This window comes from Oncorhynchus mykiss, chromosome 6 (assembly GCF_013265735.2).
Source record: "Oncorhynchus mykiss isolate Arlee chromosome 6, USDA_OmykA_1.1, whole genome shotgun sequence".
Classification (NCBI taxonomy): domain Eukaryota; kingdom Metazoa; phylum Chordata; class Actinopteri; order Salmoniformes; family Salmonidae; genus Oncorhynchus; species Oncorhynchus mykiss.
Genome location: NC_048570.1, coordinates 70,072,938 through 70,095,523, shown reverse-complemented (window position 1 = coordinate 70,095,523; position 22,586 = coordinate 70,072,938). Strand labels below are relative to the sequence as shown.

Below are 22,586 nucleotides of genomic sequence, written 5' to 3'. Positions count from 1 at the left end.
TATAGTAGACTATGAGCTGCCATAGCTAGGTTGTTTATCATCAAATATGATTACTTAGTACCTATCTAGACTGCATCAAACCAGGAGAAGCTAGTGAAGCTAGCTAATGTTAGCTAGCTAGGCTAATTGAAGCTGCAGTGCATGACCTTCCTCATCCCACAGTTACAACTCCATTCAGAACATTAAGTAGCAGCCTACCTGTTGGCTCCTGGTCATTGTAGCCTATCCTTCTCCTTTAACTTTTAATTCCATCTTCCATTGATTAGATATTCCCTAACCTTTACACACACTGAGGCTCTATGGCTGTAGCCTATTGCCACTTTAATGACTTATGATTGGCCAACAACAAGCTACACACGCCACACTCCCCTCTCGTGAATAGCAAGAGCAGCATAAATGACATATAACAGAGATCTGTTACAATTGTTTCAGTTCAAATGAAATCAAATGTGTTTATAAAGCCCTTTTTACATCAGCAGATGTGGCTCGGGAAAACTCTCTAGAAAGGCAGGAATCTATGAAGAAACCTGGAGAGGAACCAGGGGTGGCCAGTCCTCTTCTGGCTGTGTCGGGAAGAGATTCTAAGAGTACATGGCCATTAAGGCCAGATCATTCTTCAAGATGTTCAAACGTTCATAGTTGACCAGCAGGGTCAAATAATAATCACAGTGGTTGTAGAGGGTGCAACAGGTCAGCACCCCAGGAATAAATGGCAGTTTGCGGTATGGAGGGAGAGGGGGAAAGAGATCCTACCCAGACCTGTGACATTATTTAGAATTCTGAATTCGGACCCACTCGGATTCCGGATCGGGTCTCAGTTATTCGGGTACAGGTGGATCCGTGAAGACCTCTAGCTCAGAGACTACACAACTTTTCAGTAGATTCTCTAGCTGAGAACAGCTACTGTGTGGTTCAGCTGTCTAGTAACATGTCATGTAACAAGGCTGTATAGTAATAATGACTGTGTGGTTCAGCTCTGTCTAGTAACATGTCACGTAACAAGGCTGTATAGTAATAATGACTGTGTGGTTCAGCTCTGTCTAGTAACATGTCATGTAACAAGGCTGTATAGTAATAATGACTGTGTGGTTCAGCTCTGTCTAGTAACATGTCATGTAACAAGGCTGTATAGTAATAATGACTGTGTGGTTCAGCTCTGTCTAGTATCATGTCATGTAACAAGGCTGTATAGTAATAATGACTGTGTGGTTCAGCTCTGTCTAGTAACATGTCATGTAACAAGGCTGTATAGTAATAATGACTGTGTGGTTCAGCTGTCTAGTAACATGTCATGTAACAAAGCTGTATAGTAATAATGACTGTGTGGTTCAGCTGTCTAGTAACATGTCATGTAACAAGGCTGTATAGTAATAATGACTGTGTGGTTCAGCTGTCTAGTAACATGTCATGTAACAAGGCTGTATAGTAATAATGACTGTGTGGTTCAGATCTGTCTAGTAACATGTCATGTAACAAGGCTGTATAGTAATAATGCTACTGTAATAATGTCATGTCCTCTCTTCTCTCTTCATAGCTGGCTCGTCCATCAGTAGTGAGTCGTCTCCGGTCTCGTCCCCAGCCACCAACCACAGTTCTCCAGTGAGCACACCCAAGAGAGGCCCCCTGGGCCCAGGGCCTGTCCTGGTGCCACCTGGGGGCCACAGTGTGCCAAGCACCCCGCCCGTCGTCACCATTGCCCCCACCAAGACCAGCAACGGTCTCTGGAGGAGCGAGGCACGCCAGGTAAGACTAGACACAAACAGAGACAGACAATCACACACAGAGACAGACAATCACACACAGAGACAGACAATCACACACAGAGACAGACAATCACACACAGAGACAGACAATCACACACAGAGACAGACAATCACACACAGAGACAGACAATCACACACAGAGACAGACAATCACACACAGAGACAGACAAACATACACAGAGACAGACAAACATACACAGAGACAGAAAAACACACTGTATGTACTTGCTCTAGCTGTCTCCCCTCCTCTCTCTGTCATCTTTCTCTTTTCACATCTTGATACGTGTTGCGTCTTTTGTGTTTTCAACCACTCTATATTTTCATCCATCTTTCAGCCCAGTCAAAGCAATGTTTCAACCTCTGTCCCTGGAGAGAGATCTAGTACAAAGAGGATGCCTACACACACACACACACACACACACACACACACACACACACACACACACACACACACACACACACACACACACACACAAGCTCTCGAGGGATTAGCAGACTTCTAGGCTGGCCTGTAACCCATGGCGTGGCAGAATGTATGTGACATATGTACATGTGACATTGCTGGCGGCTCTGCGTATGCCCCCCCCCCTCCTCTCACCCCCCCTTCACCCTCCTCCCCCTCTTCTCACCCTCCTCTCTCTGTGTGTTAAACAATGCCAGCTGCCACCAGGCCACCGAGGTGACAATCTTAACGGCAGCCAACATCTGTGCCCCCTCGAGCCCCCCCCCGCCGGTCCTATTTTATAAACACCGACCTATCCTCAGTCCTAGCTTTATAACCACAGCTCCAGCCTCATTCTAACCCCCAGTCCCAGCCCAGTCCAAGCCTGGTTCTAACCCCCAGTCCCAGCCCAGTCCAAGCCTTGTTCTAACCCCCAGTCCCAGCCCAGTCCAAGCCTTGTTCTAACTCCCAGTCCCAGCCCAGTCCAAGCCTTGTTCTAAACCCCAGTCCCAGCCCAGTCCCAAGCCTGGTTCTAACCCCCAGTCCCAGCCCAGTCCAAGCCTGGTTCTAACCCCCAGTCCCATGCCAGTCCAAGCCTTGTTCTAACTCCCAGTCCAAGCCTTGTTCTAAACCCCAGTCCCAGCCCAGTCCCAAGCCTTGCCTCCCACCCCTCCAACCCCTCAGGGCCTCAGCAGTCAAGTGTGTCCCATGCCCATCTGCCCCCCTTCCCCTCATGCTGACTGACCCAGTGTGTGTGTATGTGTGTGTGTAGCTGCTAGCTTTGATAAGGAGTGGATTATGGATTATGGCTTGCCTCTAAACCCTCTTACCGCAGCTCTGGGTCTAATGGTGGAGGGCAGAGGAGCAGCACAGCACTCCTCAACACTCCCTATGCAACACTCCCTATGCAACACTCCTCAACACTCCTAAAACACTCCCTATGCAACACTCCTCAACACTCCCTATGCAACACTCCTCAACACTCCCTATGCAACACTCCCTATGCAACACTCCCTATGCAACACTCCCTATGCAACACTCCTCAACACTCCCTATGCAACACTCCCTATGCAACACTCCTCAACACTCCCTATGCAACACTCCCTATGCAACACTCCCTATGCAACACTCCCTATGCAACACTCCCTATGCAACACTCCCTATGCAACACTCCTCAACACTCCTAAAACACTCCCTATGAAACACTCCCTATGCAACACTCCTCAACACTCCCTATGCAACACTCCTCAACACTCCTAAAACACTCCCTATGCAACACTCCTCAACACTCCTAAAACACTCCCTATGCAACACTCCCTATGCAACACTCCCTATGCAACACTCCCTATGCAACACTCCCTATGCAACACTCCCTATGCAACACTCCCTATGCAACACTCCCTATGCAACACTCCCTATGCAACACTCCTCAACACTCCTAAAACACTCCCTATACAACACTCCTCAACACTCCTAAAACACTCCCTATGCAACACTCCCTATGCAACACTCCCTATGCAACACTCCCTATGCAACACTCCTCAACACTCCTCAACACTCCTAAAACACTCCCTATGAAACACTCCCTATGCAACACTCCTCAACACTCCTAAAACACTCCCTATGCAACACTCCCTATGCAACACTCCCTATGCAACACTCCCTATGCAACACTCCTCAACACTCCTCAACACTCCTAAAACAGTCCCTATGCAACACTCCCTATGCAACACTCCCTATGCAACACTCCCTATGCAACACTCCTCAACACTCCTAAAACACTCCCTATGCAACACTCCCTATGCAACACTCCCTATGCAACACTCCCTATGCAACACTCCCTATGCAACACTCCTCAACACTCCTCAACACTCCTAAAACACTCCCTATGAAACACTCCCTATGCAACACTCCTCAACACTCCTAAAACACTCCCTATGAAACACTCCCTATGCAACACTCCTCAACACTCCCTATGCAACACTCCTCAACACTTCCTATGCAACTCTCCTCAACACTCCCTATGCAACACTCCTCAACACTCCTCAACACTCCCTATGCAACTCTCCTCAACACTCCCTATGCAACACTCCTCAACACTCCTCAACACTCCCTATGCAACACTCCTCAACACTCCTCAACACTCCCTATGCAACACTCCTCAACACTCTTAAAACACTCCCTATGCAACACTCCCTATGCAACACTCCCTATGCAACACTCCTCAACACTCCCTATGCAACACTCCTCAACACTCCCTATGCAACACTCCTCAACACTCCCTATGCAACACTCCTCAACACTCCCTATGCAACACTCCTCAACACTCCCTATGCAACACTCCTCAACACTCCCTATGCAACACTCCTCAACACTCCTAAAACACTCCCTATGCAACACTCCTCAACACTCCCTATGCAACACTCCTCAACACTCCCTATGCAACACTCCCTATGCAACACTCCCTATGCAACACTCCCTATGCAACACTCCTCAACACTCCCTATGCAACACTCCTCAACACTCCCTATGCAACACTCCTCAACACTCCTCAACACTCCCTATGCAACACTCCTCAACACTCCCTATGCAACACTCCTCAACACTCCTCAACACTCCTCAACACTCCTCAACACTCCCTATGCAACACTCCTCAACACTCCCTATGCAACACTCCTCAACACTCCTCAACACTCCCTATGCAACACTCCTCAACACTCCCTATGCAACACTCCTCAACACTCCTCAACACTCCTCAACACTCCCTATGCAACACTCCTCAACACTCCCTATGCAACATTCCTCAACACTCTTAAAACACTCCCTATGCAACACTCCTCAACACTTCTCAAGACTCCTCAACACTCCCTATGCAACATTCCTCAACACTCTTAAAACACTCTTCATGCAACACTCCTCAACACTTCTCAACACTTCTCAACACTTCTCAACACTCCCTATGCAACACTCCTCAACACTTCTCAACACTCCTTAACAGTCCCTATGCAACACTCCTCAACACTCCTCAACACTCCCTATACAACACTCATCAACACTCCTCAACACTCCCTATATAATACTCCTCAACACTCATCAATACTCCTCAACACTCCCTATGCAACACTCCTCAACACTTCTCAACTCTCCTCAACACTCCCTATGCAACACTCCTCAACACGTCTCAACACTCCTTATGCAACACTCCTCAACACTTGTCAACACTCCCTATGCGACACTCCTCAACACTCAACACTTCTCAACACTCGCTATATAACACTCCTCAACACTCCCTATGCAACACTCCTCAGCACTCCTCAACAATCCTCAACACTCCCTATGCGACACTCCTCAACACTCCCTATGCGACACTCCTCAACACTCCCTATGCGACACTCCTCAACACTCCTCAACACTCCTCAGCACTCCTCAACAATCCTCAACACTCCCTATGCGACACTCCTCAACACTCCCTATGCGACACTCCTCAACACTCCCTATGCAGCACTCCTCAACACTCCCTCTTCAACACTTCTCAACACTCAACACTTCTCAACACATCTCAACAGTCCCTATGCAACACTTCTCAACACTCCCTATGCAACACTTCTCAACACTTCTCAACACTCCCTATACAACACTCCTCAACACTCCTCAACACTCCCTATACAACACTCTTCAACACTTCTCAACACTCCTCAACACTCCCTATGCGACACTCCTCAACACTTCTCAACACTCCCTATGCAACACTCCTCAGCACTCCTCAACACTTCTCAACACTCCCTATGCAACACTCCTCAACACTCCTCAACACTCCGCAGCAACACTCTCACAACACTCTACAGATGTTGAATGTCTCCCTGGAGACTGAGGAAGTGAGAAGGATGGAGGAGAGAGAGTGAGGGGTGATGGGGTTCAGAGATGGGGGGTCACCTCGCCCCTCTGTGTGGGAGCGTCCCAGCCAATTGTCCCCATGCCATCTCGGCCCTATGATCTTGCCCCCTCCCACCCCGCCCATGTGCCCCTTCACCTCAAGCATAGTGCATTAGGGGCTCTGGCTAACCCTCTGGCTATGGGTGGGAGGGGAGGGAGAAGTGATGTCATCCTGTCACAACCCTGTCATCACCTTTCTTGCCTTACAGGAAAGAGAGAGGGGTGAGCAGAGAGAGAGAGAAAGGGATAGTGATAGACAGAGAGGGGCACAGACCTCCCACACACACTGACACACACACTCATACACATTTTCTGCTTCACAGAGTCACATTCACCCTGTTAATCTTTGGGGTGAAGTGGCTCCAGCTAGCTCTTGAGATGCACTCTGTTCCAGTGTAGGTGTGTGTTTGCAGGGTCATTCTGGGAGAGAGAAGGTTGTGTTGGGGGGTTTCCGGTGCCTCTGACAGCTTGAGGCCACCCAGCTGAAGGAGGGGGGCGAGCGGAAGTCTAGTGGGTCAGAGGTGGGCGGGGGTAAGAGGGGTGAGACAGAGGGGGGGGCTAGCATCAGACTGTCTCCCCTGTTTACCCTATGCCGGTCCAGCGAACACATGAAACCCTGCCGTCACACAGACCCACAATGCGCAGGGTCAAGCACACACTCTCGCTCTCTCACTCTCTCACTCACTCACACTTTCTCTCTCTCAAAAAACGTCCCTCAGTATTGCAGACAAAGGAAGCTCTGTCGGCCCTCTGTTTTTATCCCTAATCACCAGCGAGGGAGGGGGGGGCGACTCACTCAAGCCAACATTTTAGTAAGATTTGAACATCCCTAACACCCACAGCTCTGCCCCTGCCCCCGCCTCTCCTCTTGCCCTTCTCCCCGTATTCTCTCTTAGTGCTGTCTATTCAATTAGTTCCTAGTCCGGGCTGTGCTGTGCTGTGAACTGACCTCAGGCCCCCAGCTTGCATAAGTCTGCAGAAATGAGGGCCGAGGTTAGAGACACACAGAGAGAGTCAGGGCTAAAACCACTCAGACACTAGCAGGGCCTGGGTTAGAGGCCTGGGTTAGGGGTCTGGGTTAGAGATTTGGGTTAGAGGGCTGGGTTAGAGGTCTGGGTTAGAGGCAGGGTTACTGGGACTTGGGGCCTGGAGACCATGCAGGGTTAAAACTAGAGGTCGACCGATTAATCAGAATGGCTGATTAATTAGGGCCGATTTCAAGTTTTCATAACAATCGGAAATCGCTATTTTTGGACACCGATTTGGCAGATTTAAAAAATATGAAATTTTTATTTTACACCTTTATTTAACTAGGCAAGTCAGTTAAGAACACATTATTATTTTCAATGACGGCCTAGGAACAGTGGGTTAACTGTCTTGTTCAGGGGCAGAACGACAGATTTTTACCTTGTCAGCTCGGGGATTTGTTTTTGCAACCTTCCGGTTACTAGTCCAACGCTCTAACCACCTGCCTTACATTGCACTCCACGAGGAGCCTGCATGGCAGGCTGACTACCTGTTACGCGAGGGCAGCAAGAAGCCAAGGTAAGTTGCTAGCTAGCATTAAACTTATAAAAAACAATCTTCACATAATCACTAGTTAACTACACATGGTTGATGATATTACTAGTTTATCTAGCGTTTCCAGTGTTGCATATAATCGATGTGGTACCTGTTAATTTCTCATTGAATCACAGCCTACTTCGACAAACGGGTGATGATTTAACAAGCACTGTCGTTGCACCAATGTACCTAACCATAAACATCAATGCCTTTTTTTAAAATCAATACACAAGTAGATATTTTTAAACCTGCATATTTAGTTAATATTACCTGCTAACATGAATTTCTTATAATTAGGGAAATTGTGTCACTTCTCTTGCGTTCTGTGAAGGCCGTTCATTGAAAATAAGAATGTGTTCTTAACTGACTTGCCTAGTTAAATAACGTTGTCACGTTCTGACCTTAGTTCTTTTGTTATGTCTTTGTTTTAGTATGGTCAGGGCGTGAGTTGGGTGGGTTGTCTATGTTAGTTTTTCTATGATTTGCTATTTCTGTGTTTGGCCTGGTATGGTTCTCAATCAGAGGCAGCTGTCAATCGTTGTCCCTGGTTGAGAACCATATTTAGGTAGCCTGTTTTCTATTGTGTTTTGTGGGTGATTGTTTTCTGTTGTGTTTCTGCACCAGCCACGACTGTTTTCGGTCGTTTCTCTTTGTTATTTTGTTATTTCCGTGTTCATCCTAATAAATATGGACACATACCACGCTGCACCTTGGTCCTCCTCTTCTCCATCATACAAAAATAATAATAATCTGCCAAATCGGTGTCCAAAAATACCGATTTCCGATTGTTATGAAAACTTGAAATCGGCCCTAATTAATCTGCCATTCCGATTAATCGGTCGACCTCTAGTGTGTATGTGCATCAGTGTGTGTCACGATCATTGGTTGAATTAATGGACCAAGACGCAGCATGCTAGATTTCCACATGTTTATTTGATGAAACTCACAGAAAACAATAAAGTGCAAAAACGAAACGTGAAGCCAATGTAGTGCTCACAGGCAACTAGACATAGACAAGATCCCACAAAAACCCAGTGGGAAAAGGCTGCCTAAATATGATACCCAATCAGAGACAACGATAGACAGCTGCCTCTGATTGGGAACCATACCAGGCCAACATAGATATATAGTAACCTAGATAACCTAGGGCGTGACAGTGTGTGATGATCTGTGTTAGTGTGTGTGATGTTTCCTTTTTGTGCTGCTGTGTTTTTGCATCCCTGTGTGTTTGTGTGTATTATCCTTGGTGTGTGTGTGTGTGTGTGTGTTGCCTCTCAGTGTGTGTTAGGAGGGTTGATTAGTGCCTCCCTGGCTTAGATATGAGACTTGGGCAGAGTGAGATGGGAGGCGAGGGCAGGGTGAGAGGGGAGGCGAGGGCAGGGTGAGAGGGGAGGCGAGGGCAGGGTGAGAGGGGAGGCGAGGGGGAGAAGGGAGGACAGGGGAGGGTGAGAGGGGAGGGGAGGGTGTGCTGCGTTGGTATTTTGCTTCAATGACTGCAGGAGTCTGTTCCCGCTGCTGCCTGTAATTGCTTTTTAATTGCCAATTTAGATTCATGGCTCCATCAGAAAGGCGTAAATGAGCGCCCTCCCATACGCGGGGTCTCCCACCCCTCACCAGGGGGCTGCCAGGGCCCAGGCTTACACAGAGGGGGCAGCCTGGGTGTGAAGGTGTGTGTGCCTGTGTGTGCGTGTTCCACTGTGTTTGTGTGGCTAAATCAAAGTATCCGTATCAGATTGTTTTTGTTGCTCAGTGTGAGTCTGAGAAATAAGGGTCACATTTTTGGGGTGAAGCCTCCAGCAGGGCTAAAGGTCAGGGAAAGATGGTGTGTGTGTGGGGGGTCATCCTGTCAGCCCAGCACACAAACAGCAAGAGCAGAGTTCTCCATCATCATTAGAGAGGCCCCTTAGTGACACAAATACACACAGCCCAGTAGCAGCAGGCGCCATGCAGTGAGTCTTTTGTCTCTCAGCCTGTGTTTGTCAGACAGTCTCTATTCATCTCTGTTCTGCCTCCTGTCTGCCAGTAAAGTCATCCCAACAGCTCCTCAATAGTCTGTGTGTTGTACTGGCTGATTGCTTCTGTTCTAGTGTAGGATGGTTTAGCATGCTCTGATAACTGGTGTTGTTTTTCATATATATATATATATATATATATATATATATAGAGAGAGAGAGAGAGAGAGAGAGAGAGAGAGAGAGAGAGAGAGAGAGAGAGAGAGAGAGAGAGAGAGAGAGAGAGAGAGAGAGAGAGAGAGAGAGAGAGAGAGAGAGAGAGAGAGAGAGAGAGAGAGAGAGAGAGAGAGAGAGAGAGAGAGAGAGAGAGAGAGAGAGAGAGAGAGAGAGAGAGAGAGAGAGAGAGAGAGAGAGAGAGAGAGATGGGTTGAGGCGGAGGTCAACAGAGAGAGGAGTAGAGAGAGGTCTGTGCCTCAAAGGGGGTCTGTGCTCTAACCCTGCTCCTGTTGACTCATGTGGACTCTGCAGCCCGGTTTATGGGGAGGGGTGGGGTGGGGTGAATGTTCTGCTCCACTGAGAGCAGAACACTCAGACAAAAGACACAGGATGCACAGTCAACCATCCTCTCAAGACACACACACACACACACACACACGCGCGCGCAAGTTGTAGACAGGCGCTACGGGAACCTCTTTTATTTTTGATTTGCTTTGGCCCAAGATGCATCTGCTAGCCTCTGAGACTCAACTGAGTCTGTGCGTGTGTGTGGGTACATCTGTGAGTGTGTATTTGTGTGTGTAAACAACCATTGGAGGAGAGAGCACCCAGTCAATGGCAATAGTGTAACTTGGCCACCAGAGGGCATGTTATATTCTATTTCATATATTTCTTTCTTTCTTTGTTTTAGATGCAGTATAACAGCCATTGTACTATAATGTAGAGGAATCATATACACTGTTGCTACTGCTTGTTATCCATCCTGTTGCCTAGTAACTTTACCCCTACCTATATGTACATATCTACCTAAAATACCCCGTACCCCTGCACATCGGCTTGGTACTGATACCCCGTGTATATAGCCAAGTTATCCTTACTCATTGTGTATTTATTCCTTGTGTTATTATCTGTCTATTTTTGAAATACATTTTTCTCTACGCTGTAGGGAAGGGCCCATAAGTAAGCCTTTCACTGTTAGTCTACACCTGTTGTTTACCAAGCATGTGACAAATAACATGTGATCTGATTCATTAGAAAATGCATTTTCGTTTTAGGAACAGAACTGATTGTAACTGTGAATCAAATAATCATTTTGAAAGGACACATTTTAAAATACCATTTTCAACATGGCTGCCTGTTATCAACACTAATCAGGCTCATGTTAAAAACAATGAAAATACATTCTTCCCAGCACACTCTGTGGGGTCATGATTGAATCCAGATGCATCAGAACAGCCGGATGAGAGGCAGATAAAACACACAAATCCTCTTTTCCTGGTGGCTCTCTAACAGATGTTGTTTAAAAATAGACGCTGCCATTTCACGCTGGTGACTAGCGAGGAGACAGACAGACAGCCAGGCACTGCCACACCAACGTAGCGCAGCCTCTCTCCTTGATTTACAGGGATATTTGGGGCTAGGCGTGGCTAGCTCTGTTCTCTTTGTGCTAATACGTAATATGGCGCTCAGTGGGACAGGGGGAGAGATGGGCACTGTGTGGTGTGTGCGTGTGTGGGTGCGTGTGTGTGTCAGCAAGTGAGGGCGAGATGGGCTAAATGTCAGCAGCCTGCTAATAGGCAGGTCTGTACTGTCTCCAGACAGCCACCGTTTACCGTTCCATGGACAGAGATGAAGGGGGAGAGGGAGGGAGGAGGAGGCAGAGGAAGAGAGAGGGTTGAAGAAGGAGGGTGGAGGAGGATGGAAGGGGAGCGGGAGGGAGGAGGAGGCAGGGGAAGAGAGAGGGTTGAAGAAGGAGGATGGAGGGAGGGAGGGAGGAGGAGGCAGAGGAAGAGAGGGTTGAAGAAGGAGGATGGGGAGGGAGGAGGAGGCAGAGGAAGAGAGGGTTGAAGAAGGAGGGTGGATGAGGATGGAGCGGGAGGGAGGGAGGAGGAGGCAGAGGAAGAGAGAGGGTTGAAGAAGGAGGGTGGATGAGGATGGAGAGGGAGGGAGGGAGGAGGAGGCAGAGGAAGAGAGAGGGTTGAAGGAGGGTGGATGAGGATGGAGAGGGAGGGAGGGAGGAGGAGGCAGAGGAAGAGAGAGGGTTGAAGAAGGAGGGTGGAGGGGGAGGGAGGGAGGAGGAGGCAGAGGAAGAGAGAGGGTTGAAGAAGGAGGGTGGATGAGGATGGAGGGGGAGAGGGAGGGAGGGAGGAGGAGGCAGAGGAAGAGAGAGGGTTGAAGAAGGAGGGTGGATGAGGATGGAGAGGGAGGGAGGGAGGAGGAGGCAGAGGAAGAGAGAGGGTTGAAGGAGGGTGGAGGAGGATGGAGGGGGAGAGGGAGGGAGGGAGGAGGAGGCAGAGGAAGAGAGAGGGTTGAAGAAGGAGGGTGGTTGAGGATGGGGGAGCGGGAGGGAGGAGGAGGCAGAGGAAGAGAGAGGGTTGAAGAAGGAGGGTGGATGAGGATGTAGGGGGAGAGGGAGGGAGGGAGGAGGAGGCAGAGGAAGAGAGAGGGTTGAAGAAGGAGGGTGGATCAGGATGGAGGGGGAGGGAGGGAGGAGGAGGCAGAGGAAGAGAGTGTTGAAGAAGGGGGGTGGAGGAGGATGGAGAGGGAGGGAGGGAGGGAGGAGGAGGCAGAGGAAGAGAGAGGGTTGAAGAAGGAGGGTGGAGGAGGAGGGAGGGAGGAGGAGGCAGAGGAAGAGAGAGGGTTGAAGAAGGAGGGTGGAGGAGGATGGAGGGGGAGAGGGAGGGAGGAGGAGGCAGAGGAAGAGAGAGGGTTGAAGAAGGGGGGTGGAGGAGGATGGAGGGGGAGAGGGAGGGAGGAGGAGGCAGAGGAAGAGAGAGGGTTGAAGGAGGAGGGTGGAGGAGGATGGAGGGGGAGAGGGAGGGAGGAGGAGGCAGAGGAAGAGAGAGGGTTGAAGAAGGGGGGTGGAGGAGGATGGAGGGGGAGAGGGAGGGAGGAGGAGGCAGGGGAAGAGAGAGGGTTGAAGGAGGGTGGATGAGGATGGAGGGAGGAGGAGGCAGAGGAAGAGAGAGGGTTGAAGAAGGAGGGTGGATGAGGATGAAGGGGGAGAGGGAGGGAGGAGGAGGCAGGGGGAGAGAGAGGGTTGAAGAAGGAGGGTGGAGAGGGAGGGAGGAGGAGGCAGGGGAAGAGAGAGGGTTGAAGGAGGGTGGATGAGGATGGAGGGAGGAGGAGGCAGGGGAAGAGAGAGGGTTGAAGAAGGAGGGTGGATGAGGATGAAGGGGGAGAGGGAGGGAGGAGGAGGCAGGGGAAGAGAGAGGGTTGAAGAAGGGGGGTGGAGGAGGATGGAGGGGGAGGGAGGGAGGAGGAGGCAGAGGAAGAGAGAGGGTTGAAGTAGGGTGGAGGGAGGAGGAGGCAGAGGAAGAGAGAGGGTTGAAGAAGGGGGGTGGAGGAGGATGGAGGGGGAGAGGGAGGGAGGAGGAGGCAGAGGAAGAGAGAGGATTGAAGAAGGAGGGTGGATGAGGATGAAGGGGGAGAGGGAGGGAGGGAGGAGGCAGAGGAAGAGAGAGGGTTGAAGAAGGGGGGTGGAGGAGGATGGAGGGGGAGAGGGAGGGAGGGAGGGAGGAGGAGGCAGGGGAAGAGAGAGGGTTGAAGAAGGAGGGTGGATGAGGATGGAGGGAGGAGGAGGCAGAGGAAGAGAGAGGGTTGAAGAAGGAGGGTGGATGAGGATGTAGGGGGAGAGGGAGGGAGGGAGGAGGAGGCAGAGGAAGAGAGAGGGTTGAAGAAGGAGGGTGGATCAGGCTGGAGGGGGAGAGGAAGGGAGGAGGAGGCAGAGGAAGAGAGAGGGTTGAATAAGGGGGGTGGAGGAGGATGGAGAGGGAGGGAGGGAGGAGGAGGCAGAGGAAGAGAGAGGGTTGAAGGAGGGTGGAGGAGGATGGAGGGGGAGATGGAGGGAGGAGGAGGCAGAGGAAGAGAGAGGGTTGAAGAAGGGGGGTGGAGGAGGATGGAGGGGGAGAGGGAGGGAGGAGGAGGCAGGGGAAGAGAGAGGGTTGAAGGAGGGTGGATGAGGATGGAGGGAGGAGGAGGCAGAGGAAGAGAGAGGGTTGAAGAAGGGGGTGGAGGAGGATGGAGGGGGAGAGGGAGGGAGGGAGGAGGAGGCAGGGGAAGAGAGGGTTGAAGGAGGGTGGATGAGGATGAAGGGGGAGAGGGAGGGAGGAGGAGGCAGGGGAAGAGAGAGGGTTGAAGAAGGAGGGTGGATGAGGATGGAGAGGGAGGGAGGAGGAGGCAGGGGAAGAGAGAGGGTTGAAGGAGAGTGGATGAGGATGGAGGGAGGAGGAGGCAGGGGAAGAGAGAGGGTTGAAGAAGGAGGGTGGATGAGGATGGAAGGGGAGAGGGAGGGAGGGAGGAGGAGGCAGAGGAAGAGAGAGGGTTGAAGAAGGGGGGTGGAGGAGGATGGAGGGGGAGGGAGGGAGGAGGAGGCAGAGGAAGAGAGAGGGTTGAAGGAGGGTGGATGAGGATGGAGGGAGGAGGAGGCAGAGGAAGAGAGAGGGTTGAAGAAGGGGGTGGAGGAGGATGGAGGGGGAGAGGGGGGGAGGGAGGAGGAGGCAGGGGAAGAGAGAGGGTTGAAGGAGGGTGGATGAGGATGGAGGGAGGAGGAGGCAGAGGAAGAGAGAGGGTTGAAGAAGGGGGGTGGAGGAGGATGGAGGGGGAGAGGGAGGGAGGAGGAGGAGGCAGGGGAAGAGAGAGGGTTGAAGAACGGGGGTGGAGGAGGATGGAGGGGGAGAGGGAGGGAGGAGGAGGCAGAGGAAGAGAGAGGGTTGAAGAAGGAGGGTGGATGAGGATGGAGAGGGAGAGGGAGGGAGGAGGAGGCAGGGGAAGAGAGAGGGTTGAAGAAGGAGAGGGATGAGGATGAAGGGGGAGAGGGAGGGAGGAGGAGGCAGAGGAAGAGAGGGTTGAAGAAGGGGGTGGAGGAGGATGGAGGGGGAGAGGGAGGGAGGAGGAGGCAGGGGAAGAGAGAGGGTTGAAGAAGGAGGGTGGAGGAGGATGAAGGGGGAGAGGGAGGGAGGGAGGAGGAGGCAGGGGAAGAGAGAGGGTTGAAGAAGGAGGGTGGATGAGGATGAAGGGGGAGAGGGAGGGAGGGAGGAGGAGGCAGAGGAAGAGAGAGGGTTGAAGAAGGGGGGTGGAGGAGGATGGAGGGGGAGAGGGAGGGAGGAGGAGGCAGAGGAAGAGAGAGGGTTGAAGAAGGAGGGTGGATGAGGATGAAGGGGGAGAGGGAGGGAGGAGGAGGCAGAGGAAGAGAGAGGGTTGAAGAAGGGGGGTGGAGGAGGATGGAGGGGGAGAGGGAGGGAGGAGGAGGCAGAGGAAGAGAGAGGGTTGAAGAAGGAGGGTGGATGAGGATGAAGGGGGAGAGGGAGGGAGGAGGAGGCAGAGGAAGAGAGAGGGTTGAAGAAGGGGGGTGGAGGGGGAGCGGGAGGGAGGAGGAGGAAGAGGAAGAGAGAGGGTTGAAGAAGGGGGGTGGAGGAGGATGGAGGGGGAGCGGGCCTCTCTGATTTTGAGGTCTTTTGACATATCTGAACCACTTTTCCAGTTGGCTGCTCATCGGGGAGGGAGAGCCCACCTCCCTGACGCTAACACAGCCATTAGGGCAGGAGGGGGGACTGGGGAGGCGCGGCATGGCGTGGGGGTTTGGGGCGAGGGACAGGGGCCACTCTGCCTGGCTGCTCAGTGAAGCATGTTAAACAACAACGAGGGGCGAACATTAGAGGCATTTAATATGAAATGTTAGTGTGTCAGTGTCACCCCAGGTCATTGGCTGGGAGAGGGGGTAGGGGTAATGGTTTGAAGGGGTGAGCATAATGGGACAGGGGGTAGGGGTAAATGGGACTAAATGGGATGTATTTTCTCAGTGACAACGGAAAGAGACACACACACACACACTCACACACATACTGTACACACACACAAACATACTATACACACACAGTGATGTAGAAAAACTTACCGTTATTCCCAGGGATCCAAGGGGTTAATTTAGCAGGGTACCTTCCTACCTCCTCCCCTTGCCATTGTACGTGTTTCAATGGCAACAGTACCCTAGCTCTTACCTCTCCTATTATCTGGTGTGTGGGGAGAGGAGGGTGCAGAAGAGAGGGAATAACCACTCTCATCTCTGGGCATTCTCTACCATCATCCTCTCCCTACCTCTTTCTACCCTCTCTTCCGTTTCTCTCCAAGAGCCCTTGAACCCAGCCACTCATATGATGCTTTTCTCCCTCCCCCTCTCTCCATACCCTAGACTAAATACTGTTCTTCTCTCCCTCTCTCCATACCCTGGACTAAATACTGTTCCTCTCCCTCTCTCCATACCCTGGACTAAATACTGTTCTTCTCCCTCTCTCCATACCCTGGACTAAATACTGTTCCTCTCCCTCTCTCCATACCCTGGACTAAATACTGTTCTTCTCCCTCTCGCCATACCCTGGACTAAATACTGTTCTTCTCCCTCTCCCTCTCTCCATACCCTTGACTAAATACTGTTCTTCTCCCTCTCTCCATACCCTGGACTAAATACTGTTCTTCTCCCTCTCTCCATACCCTGGACTAAATACTGTTCTTCTCCCTCTCTCCATACCCTGGACTAAATACTGTTCTTCTCCCTCTCTCCATACCCTGGACTAAATACTGTTCCTCTCCCTCTCTCCATACCCTGGACTAAATACTGTTCCTCTCCCTCTCTCCATACCCTGGACTAAATACTGTTCTTCTCCCTCTCTCCATACCCTGGACTAAATACTGTTCCTGTCCCTCTCTCCATACCCTGGACTAAATACTGTTCCTCTCCCTCTCTCCATACCCTGGACTAAATACTGTTCCTCTCCCTCTCTCCATACCCTTGACTAAATACTGTTCTTCTCCCTCTCTCCATACCCTGGACTAAATACTGTTCTTCTCCCTCTCTCCATACCCTGGACTAAATACTGTTCTTCTCCCTCTCTCCATACCCTGGACTAAATACTGTTCCTCTCCCTCTCTCCATACCCTGGACTAAATACTGTTCCTCTCCCTCTCCCTCTCTCCATACCCTGGACTAAATACTGTTCTTCTCCCTCTCTCCATACCCTGGACTAAATACTGTTCCTCTCCCTCTCTCCATACCCTGGACTAAATACTGTTCCTCTCCCTCTCTCCATACCCTGGACTAAATACTGTTTTTCTCCCTCTCCCTCTCTCCATACCCTTGACTAAATACTGTTCTTCTCCCTCTCTCCATACCCTGGACTAAATACTGTTCTTCTCCCTCTCTCCATACCCTGGACTAAATACTGTTCTTCTCCCTCTCTCCATACCCTGGACTAAATACTGTTCTTCTCCCTCTCTCCATACCCTGGACTAAATACTGTTCCTCTCCCTCTCCCCATACCCTGGACTAAATACTGTTCTTCCCCCTCTCTCCATACCCTGGACTAAATACTGTTCCTCTCCCTCTCTCCATACCCTGGACTAAATACTGTTCTTCTCCCTCTCCCTCTCTCCATACCCTGGACTAAATACTGTTCTTCTCCCTCTCCCTCTCTCCATACCCTGGACTAAATACTGTTCTTCTCCCTCTCCCTCTCTCCATACCCTGGACTAAATACTGTTCTTCTCCCTCTCCCTCTCTCCATACCGTGGACTAAATAATGTTATTCTCCTTCTCCCTCTCTCCATACCGTGGGCTAAATACTGTTCTTCTCCCTCTCCATAATGTGGACTAAATACTGTTCTTCTCCCTCTCTCCATACCCTGGACTGAATACTGTTCTTCTCCCTCTCCCTCTCGCCATACCGTGGACTAAATACTGTTATTCTCCCTCTCCCTCTCTCCATACCCTGGATTACATACTGTTCTTCTCTCTCTCCCTCTCTCCATACCGTGGACTAAATACTGTTCTTCTCCCTCTCTCCATACCCTGGACTAAATACTGTTCTTCTCCCTCTCCCTCTCTCCATACCGTGGACTAAATACTGTTCTTCTCCCTCTCCCTCTCTCCATACCCTGGACTAAATCATGTTCTTCTCCTTCTCCCTCTCTCCATACCGTGGGCTATATACTGTTATTCTCCCTCAGCCTCTCTCCATACCCTGGACTAAATAATGTTCTTCTCCCTCTCCCTCTCTCCATACCCTGGACTAAATACTGTTCCTCTCCCTCTCTCCATACCCTGGACTAAATACTGTTCTTTTCCCTCCCCCTCTCTCCATACCCTGGACTAAATACTGTTCTTCTCCCTCTCTCCATACCCTGGACTAAATACTGTTCTTCTCCCTCTCCCTCTCTCCATACCCTGGACTAAATCATGTTCTTCTCCTTCTCCCTCTCTCCATACCGTGGGCTAAATACTGTTATTCTCCCTCAGCCTCTCTCCATACCCTGGACTAAATAATGTTCTTCTCCTTCTCCCTCTCTCCATACCCTGGACTAAATACTGTTCCTCTCCCTCTCTCCATACCCTGGACTAAATACTGTTCTTCTCCCTCCCCCTCTCTCCATACCCTGGACTAAATACTGTTCTTCTCCCTCTCTCCATACCCTGGACTAAATATTGTTCTTCTCCCTCCCCCTCTCTCCATTCCCTGTATTAAATACTGTAAGTGGATATGTAGGCTGGGACAAACCAAAGCTTCTCTGCAGGTTGCCTTTGTTGGGCTGAAACGGTGTGTGTTTATGTGTCTGTGTTGTGAGATTGGGGAAGTGATCCCAGGCATGCTGCCAGAGAGAGAGAGAGAGTGAGGGGAGAGGAAGAGAGAGGGGGAGCAGATGCTGCTGTGGGCTTTGTTTTCACCGCCAGTTGATGTTCTAGCATGGCTCATCTCCAGACACACACACACACACTCTTGCTCTGTTGTCAGGATCACAGTCAGTGTGCTGGGTAGAGGAGGCTCAGACTACTGCTTCAGTGTCTCTACCACACCTACACTCATATGTCCTGAACAAGACTGTTTCCATCTGTGAAGTAAGAGAACAGTAGCAGCAGTAGAGGATGTGATGCAGTGTAAAGGAGCTTGTGTCTGCTTGGTGCTGAGGAATGTCTGTGACTGTTGATTTTCTTCCATTTCACGGTGTCCTCTTCAGAGAGCAGATGACTAGCCTTGCTTAGTATGACGAGAGCGCTCAGTGTGTGTGTGTGTGAGAATAGGGCCTGGGGGTGGGGGATGTTACCAGAGATGGAGAGAGGGGCCTATTCTTCCCTCCTCTCATCCCCAGGATGTGGTCCATGTGTGTGGACAACCGTGTCGGTCACAGGCCCCCGGGAACAATTACTAAGACTGTGCTTCTCCCTCTCTCCCTCCCCTCTGTCTTTCTCACTCTCTCTCTTTCTCTCAGACTGACTCGGGCCCTCGTGGGGTCAGTAGGGAGCGTCTGGGAGCAGAGGCGCCCCACCAGCAGGAGAAAGGTGGCCCCTCAGTCCCTGCTCACCTCATAGGAAACCCCTATGCCTTTGGCCTGAGCCCCGGTGCTGTCATGCAGGACGCACGCTTCCAGCCCCTCAAGTCAGTAACACTGCCTGTACAGTACAGCCCTGACAGTACACTCTGTCCTACCCTGTCTTTTATAAGGTGTATTTATAATGATCAAATACAATTAACTAAGTAAATCCCCTCGCTTCCTATTCCCCTCCCTCCTTCTCTTCCTCCTCTCCCTTCCCCTCATCTTCTGTCATTATTCCTATATACTTCCTTCCCTCTCTCCCTCTCCTCCCTCCCTCTCCTCTCACCAGTCTGCCCAGGCAGCTGCCCCATGGAGTGCCCCCTGGTGGTGTACCAGAGGAGTACCTGCGGGGGTTCCGCCCCTACGCCACGGCCGAGGACCTCCGCATGCCTTCTGGGCTGCCCCTGGGCCTGGACCCCGCCACCGCCGCCGCGTACTACCATCCCTCCTACCTGCCACATCCCTCCTTCGCCCCCTACAGGTGAGTCAGGACAACACTCGTTGATCTACTGCTAGGTAGCGGTGCTAACAGAACTTTTGGATTGCCTCTAGTGTTGGATACTGTTTCAGTGGTTTTAAATGACACCAATGCTAAAGCTCCAGTTAGCCCCTAGTCTTTGGTACTCTTTCCGTTTCCAGTGCTTGCTAACACTCAAAGGCTAGGGATAAAAACATGCTAGCTAGTGTTTGATGTTGTTGTCAGTGGCTACTACCTCCAGGGATGTTGAAGACAGACCCAGTTAGCCTCTAGTCTTTTTCTCTGTGAACAGACAGTTTGATGACAAGGGTTAGAATTGATGGAGACAGGTAGTGCTTAGTTAGGATTCGATCCTGTCATTTGCGGGCGTGTGTGTGTGCATGCGCGTGTGTGTGGGTTTGATGTGTTGTTTGCTGTAGGCTATGGGACAGGGTGCATGACCGTGCTATGTCAGCAGCACAGCAGGATGAGATGAGGGCAGAAGTCATCACACACAGCCCAGTAATGGAGTTAATGATGAGATGAGCCATGGAGAGGCAGAGACAGACAGACACAGACATCAGACTGACAACACACACACACACTCTCTGTCTCTCCTTTTCTCTCATACTTTCTTTCTTTCTCTCTCTCTCTCTACCTCTCTCTCCCTCTCTCTCTCTCTACCTCTCTCTCTCTCTCTACCTCTCTCTCTCTCTCTCTCTCTCTCTCTCTCTCTCTCTCTCTCTCTCTTCCTCTTTCTCTCTCTCTCTTCCTCTCTCTCTCTCTCTCTCTCTACCTCTCTCTCCCCCTCTCTCTCTCTGTCTCTCTCTCGCTCTGTCTCTCAAACACACAAACACACACACACACACACACACACACACACACACACACACACACACACACACACACACACACACACACACACACACACACATCCAAAGAGTGAAGTGTGGCTGCTGTACAGCAGTGTGCTGTGTGAGGTTGATGATTGAGGTTATTTGACAGGTTGGCTGACCCTCTAATGCCGCCTCCTATGGAGACACACAGCTCAGGTTAATGATGTAAATACTTGTTAACTGGGACACTCACGCTCTATTCTCTCTCTCTCTCTCTTCCTTTCAACTCCCCCCCTCTCTCTCTCTCTCTCTCTTCCTTTCAACTCCCCCCCTCTCTCTCTCGCTCTCTCTCGCTGTATCTTTCCTTTCAATTCCCTCCTCTCTGTTGCTCTCTCTCTCTACCTCTCTCTCCCCTCTCTCTCTCCCTACCTCTCTCTCCCCATCTCTCTCTCTCTCTCTCTCTCTACCTCTCTCTCCCACTCCCCCCCACTCCCCCCCTCTCTCTCTCTCTCTCTCTCTCTCTCTCTCTCTCTCTCTCTCTCTCTCTCTCTCTCTCTCTCTCTCTCTCTCTCTCTCTTCCCCCCCCCTCTCTCTCAGGATGGATGATCCGTTCTGTCTATCAGCTCTGAGGTCACCGTTCTACCAGCTCCAAGGAGGGGGAGGCCTGCCCCCCCTGCACCCCTCTGCTGTCCACATGCACCTGCAGGGGGTCCGCTACCCTGGGGACCTCACACACGCCTCACTGTCCGCTCTGCAGTCTGAGAGACTGTCTGAAAGGTACTGTCCTCTTCTACACACTCATACATACATACACACACATATAGTGTACACACACACAAAATGGGAAATTCTCTCTTCCCTTATGTCTCTTTCCTTCTCTCTTCCCTAATGTCTCTCTTTCCTTCTCTCTTCCCTAATGTCTCTCTTTCCTTCTCTCTTCCCTAATGTCTCTCTTTCCTTCTCTCTTCCCGTATGTCTCTCTTTCCTTCTCTCTTCCCGTATGTCTCTCTTTCCTTCTCTCTTCCCTAATGTCACTCTTTCCTTCTCTCTTCCCTAATGTCACTCTTTCCTTCTCTCTTCCCTAATGTCACTCTTTCCTTCTTTCTTCCCTTATGTCTCTTTCCTTCTCTCTTCCCTTACGTCTCTCTTCTACAGGCTCCAGATGGAAGATGAGCTCCGACAGCGAGAGAGGGAGCGCGAGCGTGAACGTGAGCGCGAGAAAGAGAGGGAGCGTGAGGCAGAGCGAGAGAAGGAGCGGGAGAGAGAAAGAGAGAGGGAGCGAGAAAGAGAGAAGGAGCTGGAGCGGGAGAGAGAGCGTGAGCGGGAGAGGGAGCGGGAGAGAGAGAAGGAGCGAGAGAGAGAGAGGGAGATGGAGAGGCAGAAGGAGAGGCAGAAGGAGAGAGTGATGAGAGAGAAGGAGCTACAATCCAAGGCGATGGAGAGTCACTACCTGGCTGAGCTCCATGCCATGAGAGGACAGGAGGACAGAACCAAGCCTGAGAGACTCACCCCCAACCGGCCAGGTACGACACAACACCACCCCACCGTCCTTCAAACCTCTCAAGCACAGTCCTGCCTAACTTTATATTGTACCACTGAAAATATTTGACATGACCCATGTCACCTCAATAAAAACAGTTCACATCACACTTATATAGGTATTCAATAATCAGGATAAAAACACATTTTCCCCTTCTTCTCAGACAAAACCAAAGAGCCCGCCCTCCAAGCTCCTAAGCCAATGCCACCAGGCCTCCACTCCTCCCTGAGCCAATCACATCATGGCGTTCCTGGCCTGGTCTCTGCCCATGGCCTCTACCTGGGGCCCGGCGGCGTGGGGGCGGGTCTCACCGCCGCCATGATGCTCCAGCGGACCAATGAGGAAGAGCGCTGGTTGGCGCGGCAACGGATGCTTCGCCAGGAGAAGGAGGATCGTCAGTACCAGGTGTCAGAGTTCAGACAGCAGGTCTTAGAGCAACACCTGGACTTGGGACGACCTGGGGAGGGAGGAGAGCTACGCTCCGACACACACAGGTTAGACACACACACACACACACACAC

The 22,586-nt window shown here is 51.0% G+C and overlaps 1 protein-coding gene across 1 annotated transcript in view; it reads left to right on the top strand.

Moving 5' to 3' along the window:
- gse1 (Gse1 coiled-coil protein) overlaps positions 1-22,586 on the top strand; it is a 456,459-nt gene that overhangs the window by 423,482 nt on the left and 10,391 nt on the right. Inside the window, exons 4-9 of the mRNA XM_036980868.1 lie at positions 1,535-1,743; positions 19,128-19,294; positions 19,522-19,713; positions 21,123-21,302; positions 21,681-22,048; positions 22,229-22,559. Of these exons, the coding sequence (XP_036836763.1) occupies positions 1,535-1,743; positions 19,128-19,294; positions 19,522-19,713; positions 21,123-21,302; positions 21,681-22,048; positions 22,229-22,559 (1,447 nt within the window). The remainder of the gene's footprint in view (positions 1-1,534; positions 1,744-19,127; positions 19,295-19,521; positions 19,714-21,122; positions 21,303-21,680; positions 22,049-22,228; positions 22,560-22,586) is intronic.